This window comes from Dendrobates tinctorius, unplaced genomic scaffold, assembly GCF_039654945.1.
Source record: "Dendrobates tinctorius isolate UK_male_01 unplaced genomic scaffold, ASM3965494v1 ptg000046l, whole genome shotgun sequence".
In the NCBI taxonomy this organism is placed as follows: Eukaryota; Metazoa; Chordata; class Amphibia; order Anura; family Dendrobatidae; genus Dendrobates; species Dendrobates tinctorius.
Window position 1 is genome coordinate 63,633,031 of NW_027361714.1, and position 15,154 is coordinate 63,648,184.

General features: G+C 43.2%; 1 protein-coding gene across 1 annotated transcript in view; it reads left to right on the forward strand.

Moving 5' to 3' along the window:
• The window catches only part of FAM162B (family with sequence similarity 162 member B), a 41,321-nt gene extending 27,046 nt beyond the window's left edge, over positions 1–14,275 (forward strand). Inside the window, exons 3-4 of the mRNA XM_073576128.1 lie at positions 8,871–8,979; positions 13,979–14,275. Of these exons, the coding sequence (XP_073432229.1) occupies positions 8,871–8,979; positions 13,979–14,056 (187 nt within the window). The 3' untranslated portion in view covers positions 14,057–14,275. The remainder of the gene's footprint in view (positions 1–8,870; positions 8,980–13,978) is intronic.
• Positions 14,276–15,154: the final 879 nt, after the last annotated feature.

Here is a 15,154-nt window from a genome sequence, read left to right on the forward strand (position 1 = left end):
CATCAGTCTCTGGAAGGTCGCCGGTGCTCCGTGCAGTCCAAACGGCATATACACATACTGAAATAGACCTTCTGGGGTAGCAAATGCTGTCTTTTCTCTGGCAGCCTCCATCAGAGGGATCTGCCAATACCCCTTTGTTAGGTCTAGGGTCGTAATATACCGGGGTTTTCCTAACCGATCTATTAACTCGTCGACCCGGGGCATGGGGTAGGCATCAAATTTTGAGACCGCATTCAGTTTCCTGAAGTCATTGCAGAACCGGATGGTGCCGTCCGGTTTAGGAATTAGCACAATCGGGCTGGACCAAGCACTGTGCGATTCCTCAATGACACCTAACTCTAACATTGCCTTCACTTCTCGGGAAACGGCTTCACGGCGCGCTTCCGGGATTCGGTAGGGCTTTACGTGAACTGTGACACCAGGTTCCGTTACGATGTCATGTTTTATTAGCGTCGTCTGCCCGGGTTTTTCTGAGAAAAACTTTTGGTTGTGAAGTAGAAATTGCCTGACCTCAGTCTTTTGCCGCTCCGAGAGAGTCTCTGCAACCCGTACCTCCGGTATGGTATGCGAGCAGACAGGACGGGCCAGCTCCGCTGACAAGGCAGACCGATCCTTCCAGGGGATTATCAGTTTTACATGATAAATCTGTTCAGGTTTCCGTTTACCTGCCTGGTATACTTTGTAGTTTACTTCACCAACTCTTTCCTTGATCTCAAAGGGGCCCTGCCACTTTGCCAGGAACTTACTGTCCACCGTGGGGACCAGGATCAACACCCTATCTCCGGGTGCAAACGTACGGATCTTGGCGCCCCTATCATAGATTCTTTTTTGGGCTCCTTGAGCCTGTATCATGTGTTCTTTGACGATAGGCATAACAGCCGCAATACGGTCCTGCATTTGTGTGACGTGATCTATCACTGTTTTAAACGGAGTGACCCTCCCAGGTTTCCTTTGCAACGTCTAACAGTCCGCGAGGACGTTGGGTGTACAATAACTCGAAAGGCGAGAATCCCGTGGAAGACTGGGGTACTTCCCTGATGGCAAAAAGCAAATACGGAAGTAAATAGTCCCAGTTCTTCCCATCCTTGTCTATCACCTTTCTCAGCATCTGCTTCAGAGTTTTATTGAACCGTTCGACCAACCCGTCTGTTTGAGGGTGATACACGGATGGGCGTAACGGTTCGATTTGTAACAACCGGCAGAGCTCCTTCATTACCCTGGACATAAAGGGGGTCCCCTGGTCGGTGAGTATCTGTTTTGGTATACCGACCCGACTAAACACATGCACCAGTTCCTTGGCAATCGTCTTGGTGGCCGTGTTACGCAAAGGGATGGCCTCCGGGTAACGAGTGGCATTATCCAAGATGACCAGGATATGTTGGTGTCCACGTGCAGACCGTGGAAGGGGCCCAACTAAATCCATCCCAATCCTCTCAAACGGGACTTCAATAATAGGTAGGGGTACCAAAGGGCTACAGAACCGGGGCTTAGGTGCAGAGGCTTGGCAGTCAGGACAAGACTCACAATATACACGGATATCGTGATGCATGCCTGGCCAAACAAAACAGTGTAATATCCTTTCGGTGGTTTTCTGGACTCCCAGGTGACCTCCCATCACATGTCCATGGGCCAGGTCCAGCACCTGCCGCCGGTAGGGTTTTGGCACGACTAATAGTTGCACCGTATCTTCCCCCTTTTTCTCTATCTGATAGAGTAAATCATTCTCCAGAACCATGTAAGGATATGCCAGCCTAGAGCCAGGTTCTACGGGTACCCCATTTATCACTTTTACATTTGTCCTAGCCTGAGAAAGGGTAGGATCCTTTATTTGCTTGCTTTGGAAGTCATCTTTCTGAACTTCTAAATCCGGCAAACGGGGAGGTGGACGGCTGTCAGCCTCCTCCTCTTCCCCGGTCTCCTCCGTATCACCCGCCATGACTGAAAACGGGAACTGCAGGTCATTTCCCGCAGACTCTTCCCCAGAGTCTTCCGGGGAGACCTCTTCCAGGGGTTCGGGACCCACACGCTCCCTGGGAGAAGACTCATGTACACCATTACCCAAAGGCATCAACTGATTCTCCAACAATTGCCAGAAGTGGGGAAAATCCCGGCCCAGGATAACATCATGCAATAACGCCGGGACGAGTCCCACTTTATGTTGCACAGACCCATAGAAAGTTGTAATGCATATGACCGTGGTGAGGTACGAACAGGTGTGTCCATGCACACACGTTACAGAAAATTTGTCTGATGGTCCAGTCGGGGCTGACACCAGACTGGCCTTCACCAGAGTCATCACACTTCCCGAGTCTAACAATGCCACCACATTTTTGCCATCAACAGTTAAATCACACAAGTGTCTTTCCACATCCTTTTGACCGGCATTCACACTCACTACCCGTGCAACCATAGACATGCGGTTTTTAGAGTCTGTGACGTCGCACTGCATGGGTTCAGTAGTGACCGGACAGTTCGCAGCAATATGTCCCATCTCTTGGCAGCGGAAACACCTAACGGGCCCCTTGCTTAGACCATAGATCGTTACTCTCGGCCTCGCAGTGCGGGCAGTCCCGTTTTCCTCCCCCACTGTCTTAGGGATTTTTCCATCCCCCCTACTCCCTGGAACAGTCTTACCGGTTCCACGTGGAGATGATGAAGAACGAGGTGGGGTAACGTCGTCTCGGAGTCCTTCCGCCACGGAGTAAAGTTCAACCAGATCCACCAGTTGATCTGCCGTCGTAGGATTTCCATGGCTTACCCACTTCCTCAGGGCTGGCGGCAGAGCTCTCAGGTACTTGTCCATGACGACTCTCTGGATTATCTCTGGCGCTGTCAACACCTCGGGTTGTAGCCACTTCTTCGTCACGTGGATCAGGTCGAACATCTGTGACCGCGGTGGTTTATCCGGCTGATAAGTCCATTGATGCACTCTCTGTGCCCGGACAGCGGTCATCACTCCCAGCCGGGCCAAGATCTCGGCTTTCAATTTGTCAAAGTCCTGCGCAGCTTCAGGTTCCAAGTCATAATACGCCTTTTGGGCCGCACCGGAAAGAAACGGGGCAATCAGGCTGGCCCATCGTGCCTTCGGCCATTTTTCTCGCACCGCCGTCCGTTCAAACGTGGTCAGGTATGCCTCGACGTCATCATCAGGCGTCATTTTCTGCCAGTACCGACTCACGTGAATCACTCTCGACTCGGCTTCCAGGTTAAGCTCAGGTAAGCTTGCCAAGCGCTGCGCCACCTGCTGGAGAAGCGAACGATCGGTAACTGTCATGTCCACCAACTCCTTCAGCTGGGCCATCATCACCCGATTAGCTTCTTGCTGGACGGCGGTGGACTGTACCAGCGCTTTCACTACGTCCTCCATGCTCATGCTTGCAACGTGATGCCCGCATTCTCCACCACAATGTGATAAAACACTCCGGGATCGCCTTTGCTGGGGTCAAAGGTCACGTGCACTCAGCATGAAACTCAGGCGCAGAGCTGGGAATCGGGTATAACTGACCCTGGGTCAGGTTTATTAACGGTGAAAGCAATGCAAAAGGAAATAAAACATAAAACAAATCCTTGCCTGTCTGGCACTAACTAAACAATGGACAACCTAACTACCAACTGGCGGGCTTCTCCCGTCCAGCCAAACCACAGTTGCAGTGGGCACTGCTTCCACTCACGGGTGTCTCTCACACAGACAGGCTCTCTGTGTTCCCAGGCTGAGACACTCACACAACCACCTTGCATCCTTTTATATCCACCTCCCATTATTCATTAGCAAGCAGGTGCAATACTGACCAGACTAGGCCACATAGGAAAGGAATCTGGGCGAGATATACCTGCCCTCATCCACTATTCCCACCTGATTCTCACACCTGTACATATTTTCTATCTATTCATCGCACATGTCTCCTCTGCCGTTTGTTCCCTACAGCCTTCTGATCTTCTTTCAACCCTGGGTGCATGTGTTCTTAGTCTGTTTCTCAATGCACAGGACTGCGCATGACATAGTTTCTCTTTGGGCTCCTCTTGGCGATCTGCGGCTACAAGTGACTCCACACATGTACACTGGATGTCCAGTGCATCACCATCACACAGCTGATGATGGACAGTCAGTATTCCCCACCCCTTCCTACTATTTATTCTGGATCGTCTACCTTAAGAGACACAAAATAGCGTGCTATGGCGTTGTCACTCTGGTTCCCTATTCTCTGACAAACAGCAAGATAGGTAGCTATAAAAGCATAACTGTGGCTTGTTTTCCACTTGTACTTTTATGCTTGGTTATACTGTGTGGTTTCTCAAACTTTTCTGTTCCCTCTTTGACCTTGCACTCTTTTACGTCTTCACAGATAACCTTACGCATTGATGTTCACTTGGACAGATAATTCCCCTCTGCCTGACACATACCTTAAGGACAGTACGGTGTTTTCTATTTTACTTTTTCCCTCAGTAGTATCTTGTGTGGCCTTGCTAAAATTGACATATGCTCCCCCTGATATCAGTGGTTGGTCAACTCTAAGTGGCTGTACACACACAAAGACCTATTTCCCTTGACATGGATACATGCATGTGTATCATTTGATGTATTGAGTGTATCACTTGTTAAGTTGCAGGATATTTACTTGTAATGAAGCATCCCGTTGCTGGAATTTTCTTGACTTTCCATATGAACAAGAAACAGCGGTTGTGCTATTTTTTCTGTTGCATGCTTTCATGTTATTCATCTTCCTGTTTTCAATTTTGAGACATATCTGTTGTTTTGCATTCCATTCGTTTTTCATTTCATTTGATTTTCACAATTTTCATGTTTTGTACAGATATCCTTGATAAAGGCCGAAACGTTGGTTTGCAAATCTGCCTAACAAGTGTTGGCTCAATAAACACAGTGATTCCAAACTTACTCTTATTTGGTGCCAAAGGTTTTTTCTATATTTGGTTATTCTATTTGTCCTTTTGGACACCATTTTTGGGACTGTGCGGAGCCTTTATTTACAGTTGATATACATGCTGTTTAATCATTTGTTCAAAAATCTTTGCTAGTATAGAAGTAACGGTACCGTTACACTTAAGGATGCAAGAGCGATCCCGACAACGATAGGACCTTGTCAGGATCGTTGGTGCATCGCTACATGATCGCTGGTGAGCTGCCAAACAGGCAACTTCACCAGTGATCAGTACCAGCGAGGACGCTGGTGTCTAAGGTAAATATCAGGTTACTAAGTGGCGCGCGTCACTTAGTTACCCGATGTGTACCTTAGACACCAGCTTGCTCGCGCCGGGAGCTGCGAGCACGCAGGTATCTAAGATACACATCGGGTAACTAAGTGACGCGCGCAGCTTAGTAACCCGATATTTACCTTAGATACCAGCTCCCAGTGCCTGCTTAGAGCGCTGGGAGCGTCGCTGATCGTTGGCTCCCGCTGGCACACGTAGCGATGCGCGCTGGCCAGCAGGAGAGCAGCAATCAAAAAATGGCCCAGGACGATCCTGCATGATCAGCGATACCCGGCAGGGGGACTGGTCGCTGATGTGTGTCACACACAGCAAGATCACTGGCGAGATCGCTGTGGCGTCACAAAATCAGGCGTTACTGGCCTGTAATTTTGTGTCTCCATCTTTTTCATTTTTTGAAGATAGGGACAACATGTGCCCTGCTACAATCTTCTGGGACTTCTGTTCTCCAGAAATTTTCAAAGATTCTGGCTAATAGTTCTGCAATTTCCTCTGTTATCTCTTTCAGTACCCTAACATGTAATTAATCTTGACCAGGAGATTTAAATTAATTTAAATTAGCTATGTGTTCCCTCACCATCTTTCTGTTTATAAATAGTGTGGATTATTTTATTCCTTTGATAGCATAGTGAAGATCAGTTGATATTAATTTGCTTTCTTAGAGAACACAGATACAAAACAGGAATTTAAGTTTGGCTTCCTCAACTTCATTTTTGACCATCAAGTCCTAAAGCATCTTTGACTTTTCTTTTGACATACCCCAAGAATTCTTTTTTAATGATTTTGGTCTCATTTGTAAGCCTCTCTTCAATACTGGCTTTAGTTCTTCTAACGCTTGCCCTGCAGACAGCATTATATTGTTCTTTAGATACAGTATGTCCCCCTATTTCCATTTGATATAGATTTCTTTTATTTGATCAGCTCTCATCTGCCTCTTCCAGCCACAAATTAAATCACAATCTAGACGTGGGGTTTAACATGTTAAATGCTGCTGTAAGTCTTTGACAGTGGCATGTAACTCACACCCATCAGAAACGCATCTCAAGACATGTCCATCAGCTCCCCTGTCACGTGATAGCGGGGTGCCGATGGGTTGCCATGACAGCCATAGTTCTGCAGAAGACCCCCATGCTTGTCACTGCAGATGATGATTTCTGCTAAACATAACAGGGCTTCAGTAGAAAAAAAACATGTTTTAAAAAATATTTTAAAAAATATATAACATTCAAACGCAATAACAGGCGATCAAAACATTGCATGTACCCCAAAATTGTAACAATAAAAAGGTCACCTCAGCACACAAAATACATATTTGGTATCTGAAAACTTGTAATGATCTGGAGAATCATAATGGTAGGTCAGTTTTAGCATTTAGTGAACACGGTAAATAAAAAATGTTAAAAAACATTGTGGGACTGCACTTTTTCCAATTTCACTGCACTTGGAATTTTTTTTACCATTTTTCCAGTACATTTCAGTGGGGAAAAAAATTATTTAGTCAGCCACCAATTGTGCAAGTTTGCCCACTTAGAAAGATGAGAGAGGCCTGTAATTGACATCATAGGTAGACCACAACTATGAGAGTCAAAATGAGAAAACAAATCAATAAATCACCTTGTCTGATTTGGCAACATTTATTTTGCAAATTATGGTGGAACATAAGTATCTGGTCACCTAAATACATGCAAGATTTCTGGCTCTTACAGACCTGTAACTTCTTCTTTAAGAGGCTCCTCTGTCCTCCACTCATTACCTGTAGTAACGGCACCTGTTTGAGCTTGTTATTAGTATAAAAGACACCTGTCCACAACCTCAAACAGTTACACTTCAAACTCCACTATGGTGAAGACCAAAGGGCTGTTGAAGGACACCAGAAGCAAAATTGTAGCACTGCAACAGGCTGGGAAGAATGAATCTGCAATAGGCAAGCAGCTTGGTGTGATGAAATCAACTGTGGGAGCAATAATAAGAAAATGGAAAACATACAAGACAACTGATAATATCCCTCGATATGGGGCTCCGCGCAAGATGTCACCCCATGGGGTCAAAATGATCAGAAGAACGGTGAGCAAAAATCCAAGAACCACACGGGGGGACCTAGTGAATGACCTGCATAGAGCCCGGACTACCGTAACAAAGGCTATCATCAGTAACACACTATGCCGCCAGGGAATCAGATCATGCAGTGCCAGACATGTCCCCCTGCTTAAGCCAGGACATGTCTGGGCCCCCCTGAAGTTTGCTAGAGAGCATTTGGATTATCCAGAAGAGTATTGGGAGAATGTCATATGGTCTGATGAAACCAAAGTAGAACTGTTTGATAGAAACAAAACTCGTCATGTTTGGAGGAGACAGAATGCTCGGTTGCATCCAAAGAACACCATACCTATTGTGAAGCATGGGGGTGGCAACATCATTCTTTAGGTCTGTTTCTTTGCAAAGGGACCAGGACGACTGATCCATGTACATGAAAGAATGAATGGGACCATGTATCGTGAGATTTTAAGTGCAAACTTCTTTCCATCAGCAAGGGCATTGAAGATGAAATGTGGATGGGTCTTTCAGTATGATAATGTTCCCTAGCACACCGCCAGGGCAATGAAGGAGTGGCTTCATAAGAAGCATATGAAGGTCCTGGAGTGGCCTAGCCAGTCTCCAGATCTCAGCCCCATAGAAAACCTTTGGACGGATTTGAAAATCTGTGTTGCCTAGCGACAAGTCCAAAACATCACTGCTCTAGAGGAGATCTGCATGGAGGAATGGGCCAACATACCACCAACAGTGTGTGACAACCTTGTGAAAACTTACATAAAAACTTATACCTCTGTCATTGCCAATAAAGGATATATAACAAAATATTGAGATGAACTTTTGTTAATGATCAAATACTTATTTTCCACCATAGTTTGAAAAATAAATCTTGCCAAATCAGACAAGGTGATTTTCTGGATTTGTTTTCTCATTTTTACTCTCATAGTTGTGGTCTAACTATGATGTCAATTACAGGCTTCTCTTATCTGGGAGAACTTGCACAATTGATGGCTGACTAAATACTTTTTTTCTCCACTGTATATACAGTAATAAAATAAATGGTGTTGTTCAAAAATACGATTCATCCCGCAAAAAACAAGCCCTCACACGGATACATTAATGGAAAAATGAAAATAAGTTATGGCTCTGGGAAGAAGGGGAGCAAAAAAAAAAACAAAACAGAAAAACAGAAAAGGGCAAGGTTGTGAATGGGTTAAAAGGCCCTCGTAAAGACGGTCAATTAAATACTTTTCTGAAATTTGGATCCCACACTGCCTTTTTAAGAGCCAACGTAGACTGAAAAAAACAACAAAACATTTATTATGCTTACTTATTTAATGCCATCAGATTCACAGCACTTTACAGTCTGTTGTTAACAAACCCCAGAAAAAAATACACACTTTCATTAATTGCTGTCATTTAAGTTGATCAAATAAATGAAGAAATCTGTATTTTACTCCATCAATAAGGTTATATTCTCTCACCCAATACCTGTAAAAAAAATGACTAACAGCAATGTATATTAGTAGGGTAATAATTTATTTACATAAAAAAAGAGAAACATGTAAAGTAAATGTTCCCTTCACGGTTTTAAACTTCCATCTCATACTTAGGTTGGAAATGCTGGTCCGGGCTCGGAACAAGGCACGCATTCAGGCTTGCTACATTATGATTGCAATCACTATCGTAGCCTGCTTTGCTGTGATTGCATCCGGTAAGAAGGTAAGTTAGCTAAGAGGCCATTCACTTCTCTATGTACCTTATCTGGATGTACAGCTAGATGCACAGCTCGGCCCCACAATTATTAGCCATCATACAATCCCACAGTAAACAAGTCTACATTAAAGGATTTAAAAATCACTAAGCAGTAGCACCATTAGACCACGTAAAACCGCTTGTGGTCCGAAGCGTAAAATGTGATGATGTCAGGCGCCACCTGCTGGTATATGAAAATGCTACTTATGTAATCCCTTCAGCCTTTATTGACAACTTTTTCCAACTTTCAGGTTAAGGGTAAAGTTTTAAGCGAAGTTTTGAACAGATTCTGTTACAAAGACTCTGTGAATAAGTTTCCTATTCATTTCAATGGGAAAGCATGACTACAGAGAACATGGTTCTGTTTTTATTTCCCACATGGAAAAAACAACATAATTTCTTGAAGTGTTTTACAAAAAAAAAACCTCTCCAAATATTACTACAGAATCAATAAAAAAACCACACGAAAATCATTTTAAAATAAAAACAAACTCCAAAAACCTTGAAAAAAATGCAGTTCTGAATTTGGATTATTCATAAAACTCCACATCAAAAACCCCGTATGATCTTACCTTTACTTCTTTTTATACATATAGTCAAGTTTTTCCATTGAAATTAATAGAAAGCCTATTCAAAATGGGTTTTCATGTGAAAAAAAAGTCTACTCCAAAATCCATGTAAAAAAAGAAGTGTGAACATATATTAAAAGGTCATATACTTTTGACTGGTTGCTGCAAATCAGTGGTTGCTAGCGTTAAAGATGCCTAAATATAATATGTTTTATGTATGTACCACCATTGAACAAATTTTTACATTTTTTAACGTGTCTTGAGAATATGTTGTACTACCTACCTTAAAACCAGAGGACAGCTTGTCGAAAGACACCTAAGTGAAAGCTTTGATGAGATCTTATAATGTCTTTACACAGGAAGGTTAGAAGCAGACATGAGCAAATTGATTATAGAGTAACTGATTTTGCTATGAATTTCCACAAATATTCAATTATAACAAAACAAATTTGATTTGTATGAATCTAAAAAAATGTCAGCCATCTGCCTGTAAAATGTTATACTCTTCTCTCCTCGCCTCCTACCTGTACCGCTGCCACAGCTCCCCACCCGTCCATATGATCACTCCTCTTTGGCCTTCTAATTCTTTTGGGTTTCCTGATGACTGTCACTACTCAGGGGAGTATTTTGGGGGGGCAGGTGGGGCATCTGCCCTGGGTTGTCAAACTGACTGCCGTCTCCCAATGAAAATGGAGATTTGGTGTGGGGAAAGGACTGAGGGTGGGGGAGATTTAGCATAACAGGGTGGGGAAGATTTAGTGTAGTGGAGGAAATTTGAAGACAAGTTTGGAGAGCAAGGAAGGGACAGGTGCAGACACAATATGGGAATCAGGAGAAATTTGAAGACAGCATGAAAAGCAAGAGGTGAGATGAGGGGCAGGTATGAAGAAACAGAAAGTGAGTGAGGAAGATGGGTGCAGACACAGTATGGTGAGTGAGGCGATTGATGCAGACACAGAATGGGGACGATAGGCACGAACACAGTATGGGGAGCTAGTGGGGTATGGGTACAGACATAGTATGAGTAATGAGGAGAGAAAAGTATGCAGACACAGTATGGGGAGCAAAGTTGATTGGATGTGTGCTGACACAGTATGGGGTGCAAGCATCATGGAAGGTGTGCAAACACAGCATGGGGAGTCAGGGGGATGTATGAGGAGGCCAGTATGAAGAGTGAAGGGTTAAATACATGATGACACAGTATTGTTAGCAGGGGGGATGTGAGAGGAGACAGTATGAGGAGGGGGAAATGTATGAGGAGTCTATTGAGGGAAATAGGATGAGAAGATAGTATAGGGGAGAAAGGTGTGAATGGGCACAGAATAAAGACTGAGTAGTGTGGGAGTGTAGCATGGTAGTACAGTGTAAGGGCACAGCCAAGAGGGTACAGTATGCCAAGGTGGGGGAGTTTGATGAGGGGGAACAATATAGAGACTGGGTAGGGGGACACAGTGTGAAAGGTGAAGAGGGAGCCCAGTATGGAAAGGAGGGAGCAGTGTGCAGGGCATGTATCATAAGAGGGATAGTGTGGGAGTTAAATTTTATAAAGGGGCAATTATTTATTTAGGGGCTTAGCATAGGGCTGATATTTTTATTCAGGAGCATTATAATGACACTGCTATTATTAGGTCGGGATCACACATGCGAGAAACACGGCCGAGTCTCGCATGTTAATACCCGGCACTGCCGCCGGCACTCGGAAGCAGAGCGTGTGGCTGAATATATGCTATGGAGCCACACACTCCGATCCGAGTGTCGGTGGCAGTGCCGGGTATTAACATGGGAGCCTCGACTGTGTTTCTCGCATGTGTGATCCCGGCCTTAAGGGTATCGTGTGGGGATGTGCTGCACAAGACCAGAGAAGGTGGAAGTCTGATGATCTGTGAATGAGAAAAGTCATCATGGAGTCTGGACAAGATGAACAAAAGAAAGATAATGACTGCAATCAGAGGCAAAGCCATCTATCAGGTACCTGGATGTAAATGTTTTTTTTGTGATACTCACCAATTCTCATATTTGTATTTATGTTAGGAGCATTAAAAGGATTGTCCAGGTTTGTGATTAGTCTGCAGTCATTCTGTGACTGCAGACTTCTGATATCTCACAGTGCGCTCTGCACCGTGTCAGGATTCTCTGGTGCTGGCGATTTGCAAACATACAGTCATGTGCTGAATAGACATGTGTGGCCCCACTAACTGAAAATGGACTGAGCGATGCCGGACACATCCAGTCGGAATGTGGCTAGAAGTATACAAATCTCATACTAGTGCTGACATGACCGTCCACTCTTGCAGTAAGGAAGAATCCTAAAAGTACGCAGTGCATGCGATGTGGAAATTCAAAAGCCTGCAGTCACAAAGACTAACTGCAGACTTTCATCTCAAACCATGACAAGCCTTTTAATTATAAAATGAAGCCCTGCAGGCAATCCTAACAATGTGTAATATACTCACTGTCATGACTCAGCTCTGCTTGCAGGTTCCAGCAGCCATCACATACAGAACTCCACTCATATGCGATTTTCATACTTACAGTCACATGGCAACTAGCTTCTCTTCTTACTTCTCTCAGTTTTTCGCTGAACATTGAGAGAATTAGGGAAAGCAGCTCATCAGCACGACTAAGGCCAGCATCACACACAATGTATAAAAAAATCGGTACATTTTACATGGACAAGAATCGCAGAAATGTTCCCTGAACAGTGATCCATATGTCATCCGTATGCAATGCGAGGATGCGATTTTCTCACATCTAAGCATCCGTGTGACTTTCCTATGGCGAGATTTTCTCGTTGGCTTGCAAAATGGACATATAATGGATCCCGAAAAATCATGAATAAAAAATGTGGAAGCCTATTTAATGGCTCCACAAGTTCCATCCTACAAGCGAAAAAAATTGTATGGGCTGCTGCGCAATTTTCTTCGCCTGAGAGGGAAAGCCGACGGCCAGGTCTGATATTTGTAGCTTGGGAAGGGGTCAATACCCATGGATCTTCTCAGGCTATGAATATCTTCCTGCAGCTGTATATTTAGCCTTTACTGGCTATTCTAATACAGAGACCCCCCCAAAAAAATGGTGTGGGGTCCCCCTATAATTAATAGCCAGAAATGCTACGCAGACAGCTGCGGGCTGATATTCATATCCTAGGAAGGGGCCATGGATATTGACCCCTGACTACAAATACCAGCACCCAGCTGCCCCAGAAAAGATGCATCTATAAGATGCGCCAATTCTGGCACTTAGCCTCTCTCATCCCACTGCTGTGTAGGGGAGACATATGGGGTAATAAGGGGTTAATGTCACCTTGCTGTTGTAAGGTGACATTAAGCCCAGTTAATAATGGAGAGGTGTCAATAAGACACCAATCTATTATTAATCCAATAGTATGAAAGGGTTAAAAAACCACACACAATAAGAATAAAGTCTTTTTATGAAATAATTAAACACACGGGTTTGCCATCTTTATTCAACTCCCAATCTAAGAGAAGCACTCGTTCTCCTGTAAAAAAAATTTAAAATAAAAATGCAACAATATACCATACCTGTCCACCGTACAGTCAAGTCCCACACTGCAATCCTTCCACCAGGGTAATAGTTTACAACGGGAGCGGTGCTAATGCTACCACCCGGGCTGTAAACCACTGTGTAATGAATGAAAAGCTGCCTGCGCAGCCTCTCCGCCTGACTGGACATGAACTCTTTAGTGTGGGAAAGTTTCTGAACTTTTTCCCACGCTGCCGAGTTCACCTCAGGTCAGGTGGGGCCGCTGCGCAGCCACAGTGACGTCAGCGGTAGTACATAATAGATACATAATCTCTACACTTATGTATTTTTTGTATGTTTATTTTCTATGTAAATTTTCTATATCATGGGGCCTAATCAACGGCAGCATCAAAAGAAAGAGGATGGCGAAATGAACAGAAGGAAAATATGGCCAAAGAGGAGTTGATAGGAACAAAGGGGAGCAAAGTGGGAAGGCCAAGGAGCAGTTAGTATAAGAATACATATTTTTTACTTATTCCCTCAAGATTCGATTCACATCAAGGTTATAAGATTCTGATCGAATTGAGTGAATTTGATCGAATAGAAATTAGGAAGACTAGCTCAGCTCTAGTTATTGGACTAAATTCTATTCAACTGTCTTTATTTAAACAGGAAATCTTAGAATATTTGACTTCAGAAGCCAGGAGAATTTTAAATACAGTTCCGGAGAGACATAATTGCCTTTTATTTTGTAAATGAAGATTAGAATAGGCAACAGTGACAATTGTCCATCTTTGTCTTTTATGTATGGATTTACATGTGGTAACCCACACCAAGGCATTTCTCTATTAATAATAATGATAAATAGTGAGCCTGACCTTGGAATTAAAAATGTGACTGTATCTGTATTGCAGGCTGCTGCACGTCATGAGTCACTCACCAGTCTGAACCTAGCCAAGAAAGAAAAGTGGCGTAAAGAAGCAGAAAAGTAAACTTGGAATTTGTGCAACAGATCGTGATAAATAGAAAAAATAATCCTGAATATAGCACAACTTTATAATCAGATTCAATATTGCAACTTATAAAAGTATTTCTGGTATCTACATATTTAGGATCAATGATATATTCACTCTTCAAAGCTCATTGGGTATACTTCCACTATGCACAATGTAAAACTGTACTTTTCTACAATTAAAGTGTGCTGACCATTATTAGTTTTTGTTTGTAAACCCATAGTACATGTAAATATGTCAAACTGTGTAATATATCTAATTAAGTGTAAGTAGCACTTCTCTCCATCCAGCAGCCTGCAGTTCCCAGTTTTCAACCTGCCTCCCTTCAGATACCATTGAAAAACTTTACCCATTACACACAATAAATAGATGACCGGAAAAAAACCAGAAACTTGACATACGGTATATTGTATACTGGGTATTATTATTTATTTTTAGAGCACCATTACATACAAAATACAAAAAAAACACAATGAACAAACTAACAAAACACTAAATATGCATATGCATTTTTTTACCTACAGATTTTCATTGTCTCATTCAATTCAATGGGGAAAAATGATGTACCGCAGATCAGTGCCATAAATCCTTTTCGCTTTGCTGGAATTGTAATAAGCGTAAAAAATTCACCAAATACAACATGTATCCTTTATAGCCTATGACCCTACTCACATGTCGTTTTTTTTCACAAACCGTGTGTCCATGCAGCATGGATGAAAAGTGCCAACAAGTCTATTTGTCTATCAAAAACACATACAGCACACGGATGTCATCAATGTACAGTCATGTACTGTCCGTATTTCTCATTGCGAGGCTCTGTAATTTCCTTATTCATGCGTGAAAAATACCAATGACACTCAGATCTTAAACACCGATGACATTTCCACTATTTTTTGTATATGTGAAAAAAATGTTGACATCTGAATAAGGACTTACTGGATATTTTTGTCCATCCACACTGTTAAAGGTCTCTTTTAGACATTAGTATTTTTCACATGTGCAAAAAATTTGCATGCAGTGTTTTGTCGTTATGTGGCCAGTGTTTTCCATGTGTCCATTGTAATAAATTACAAAGCT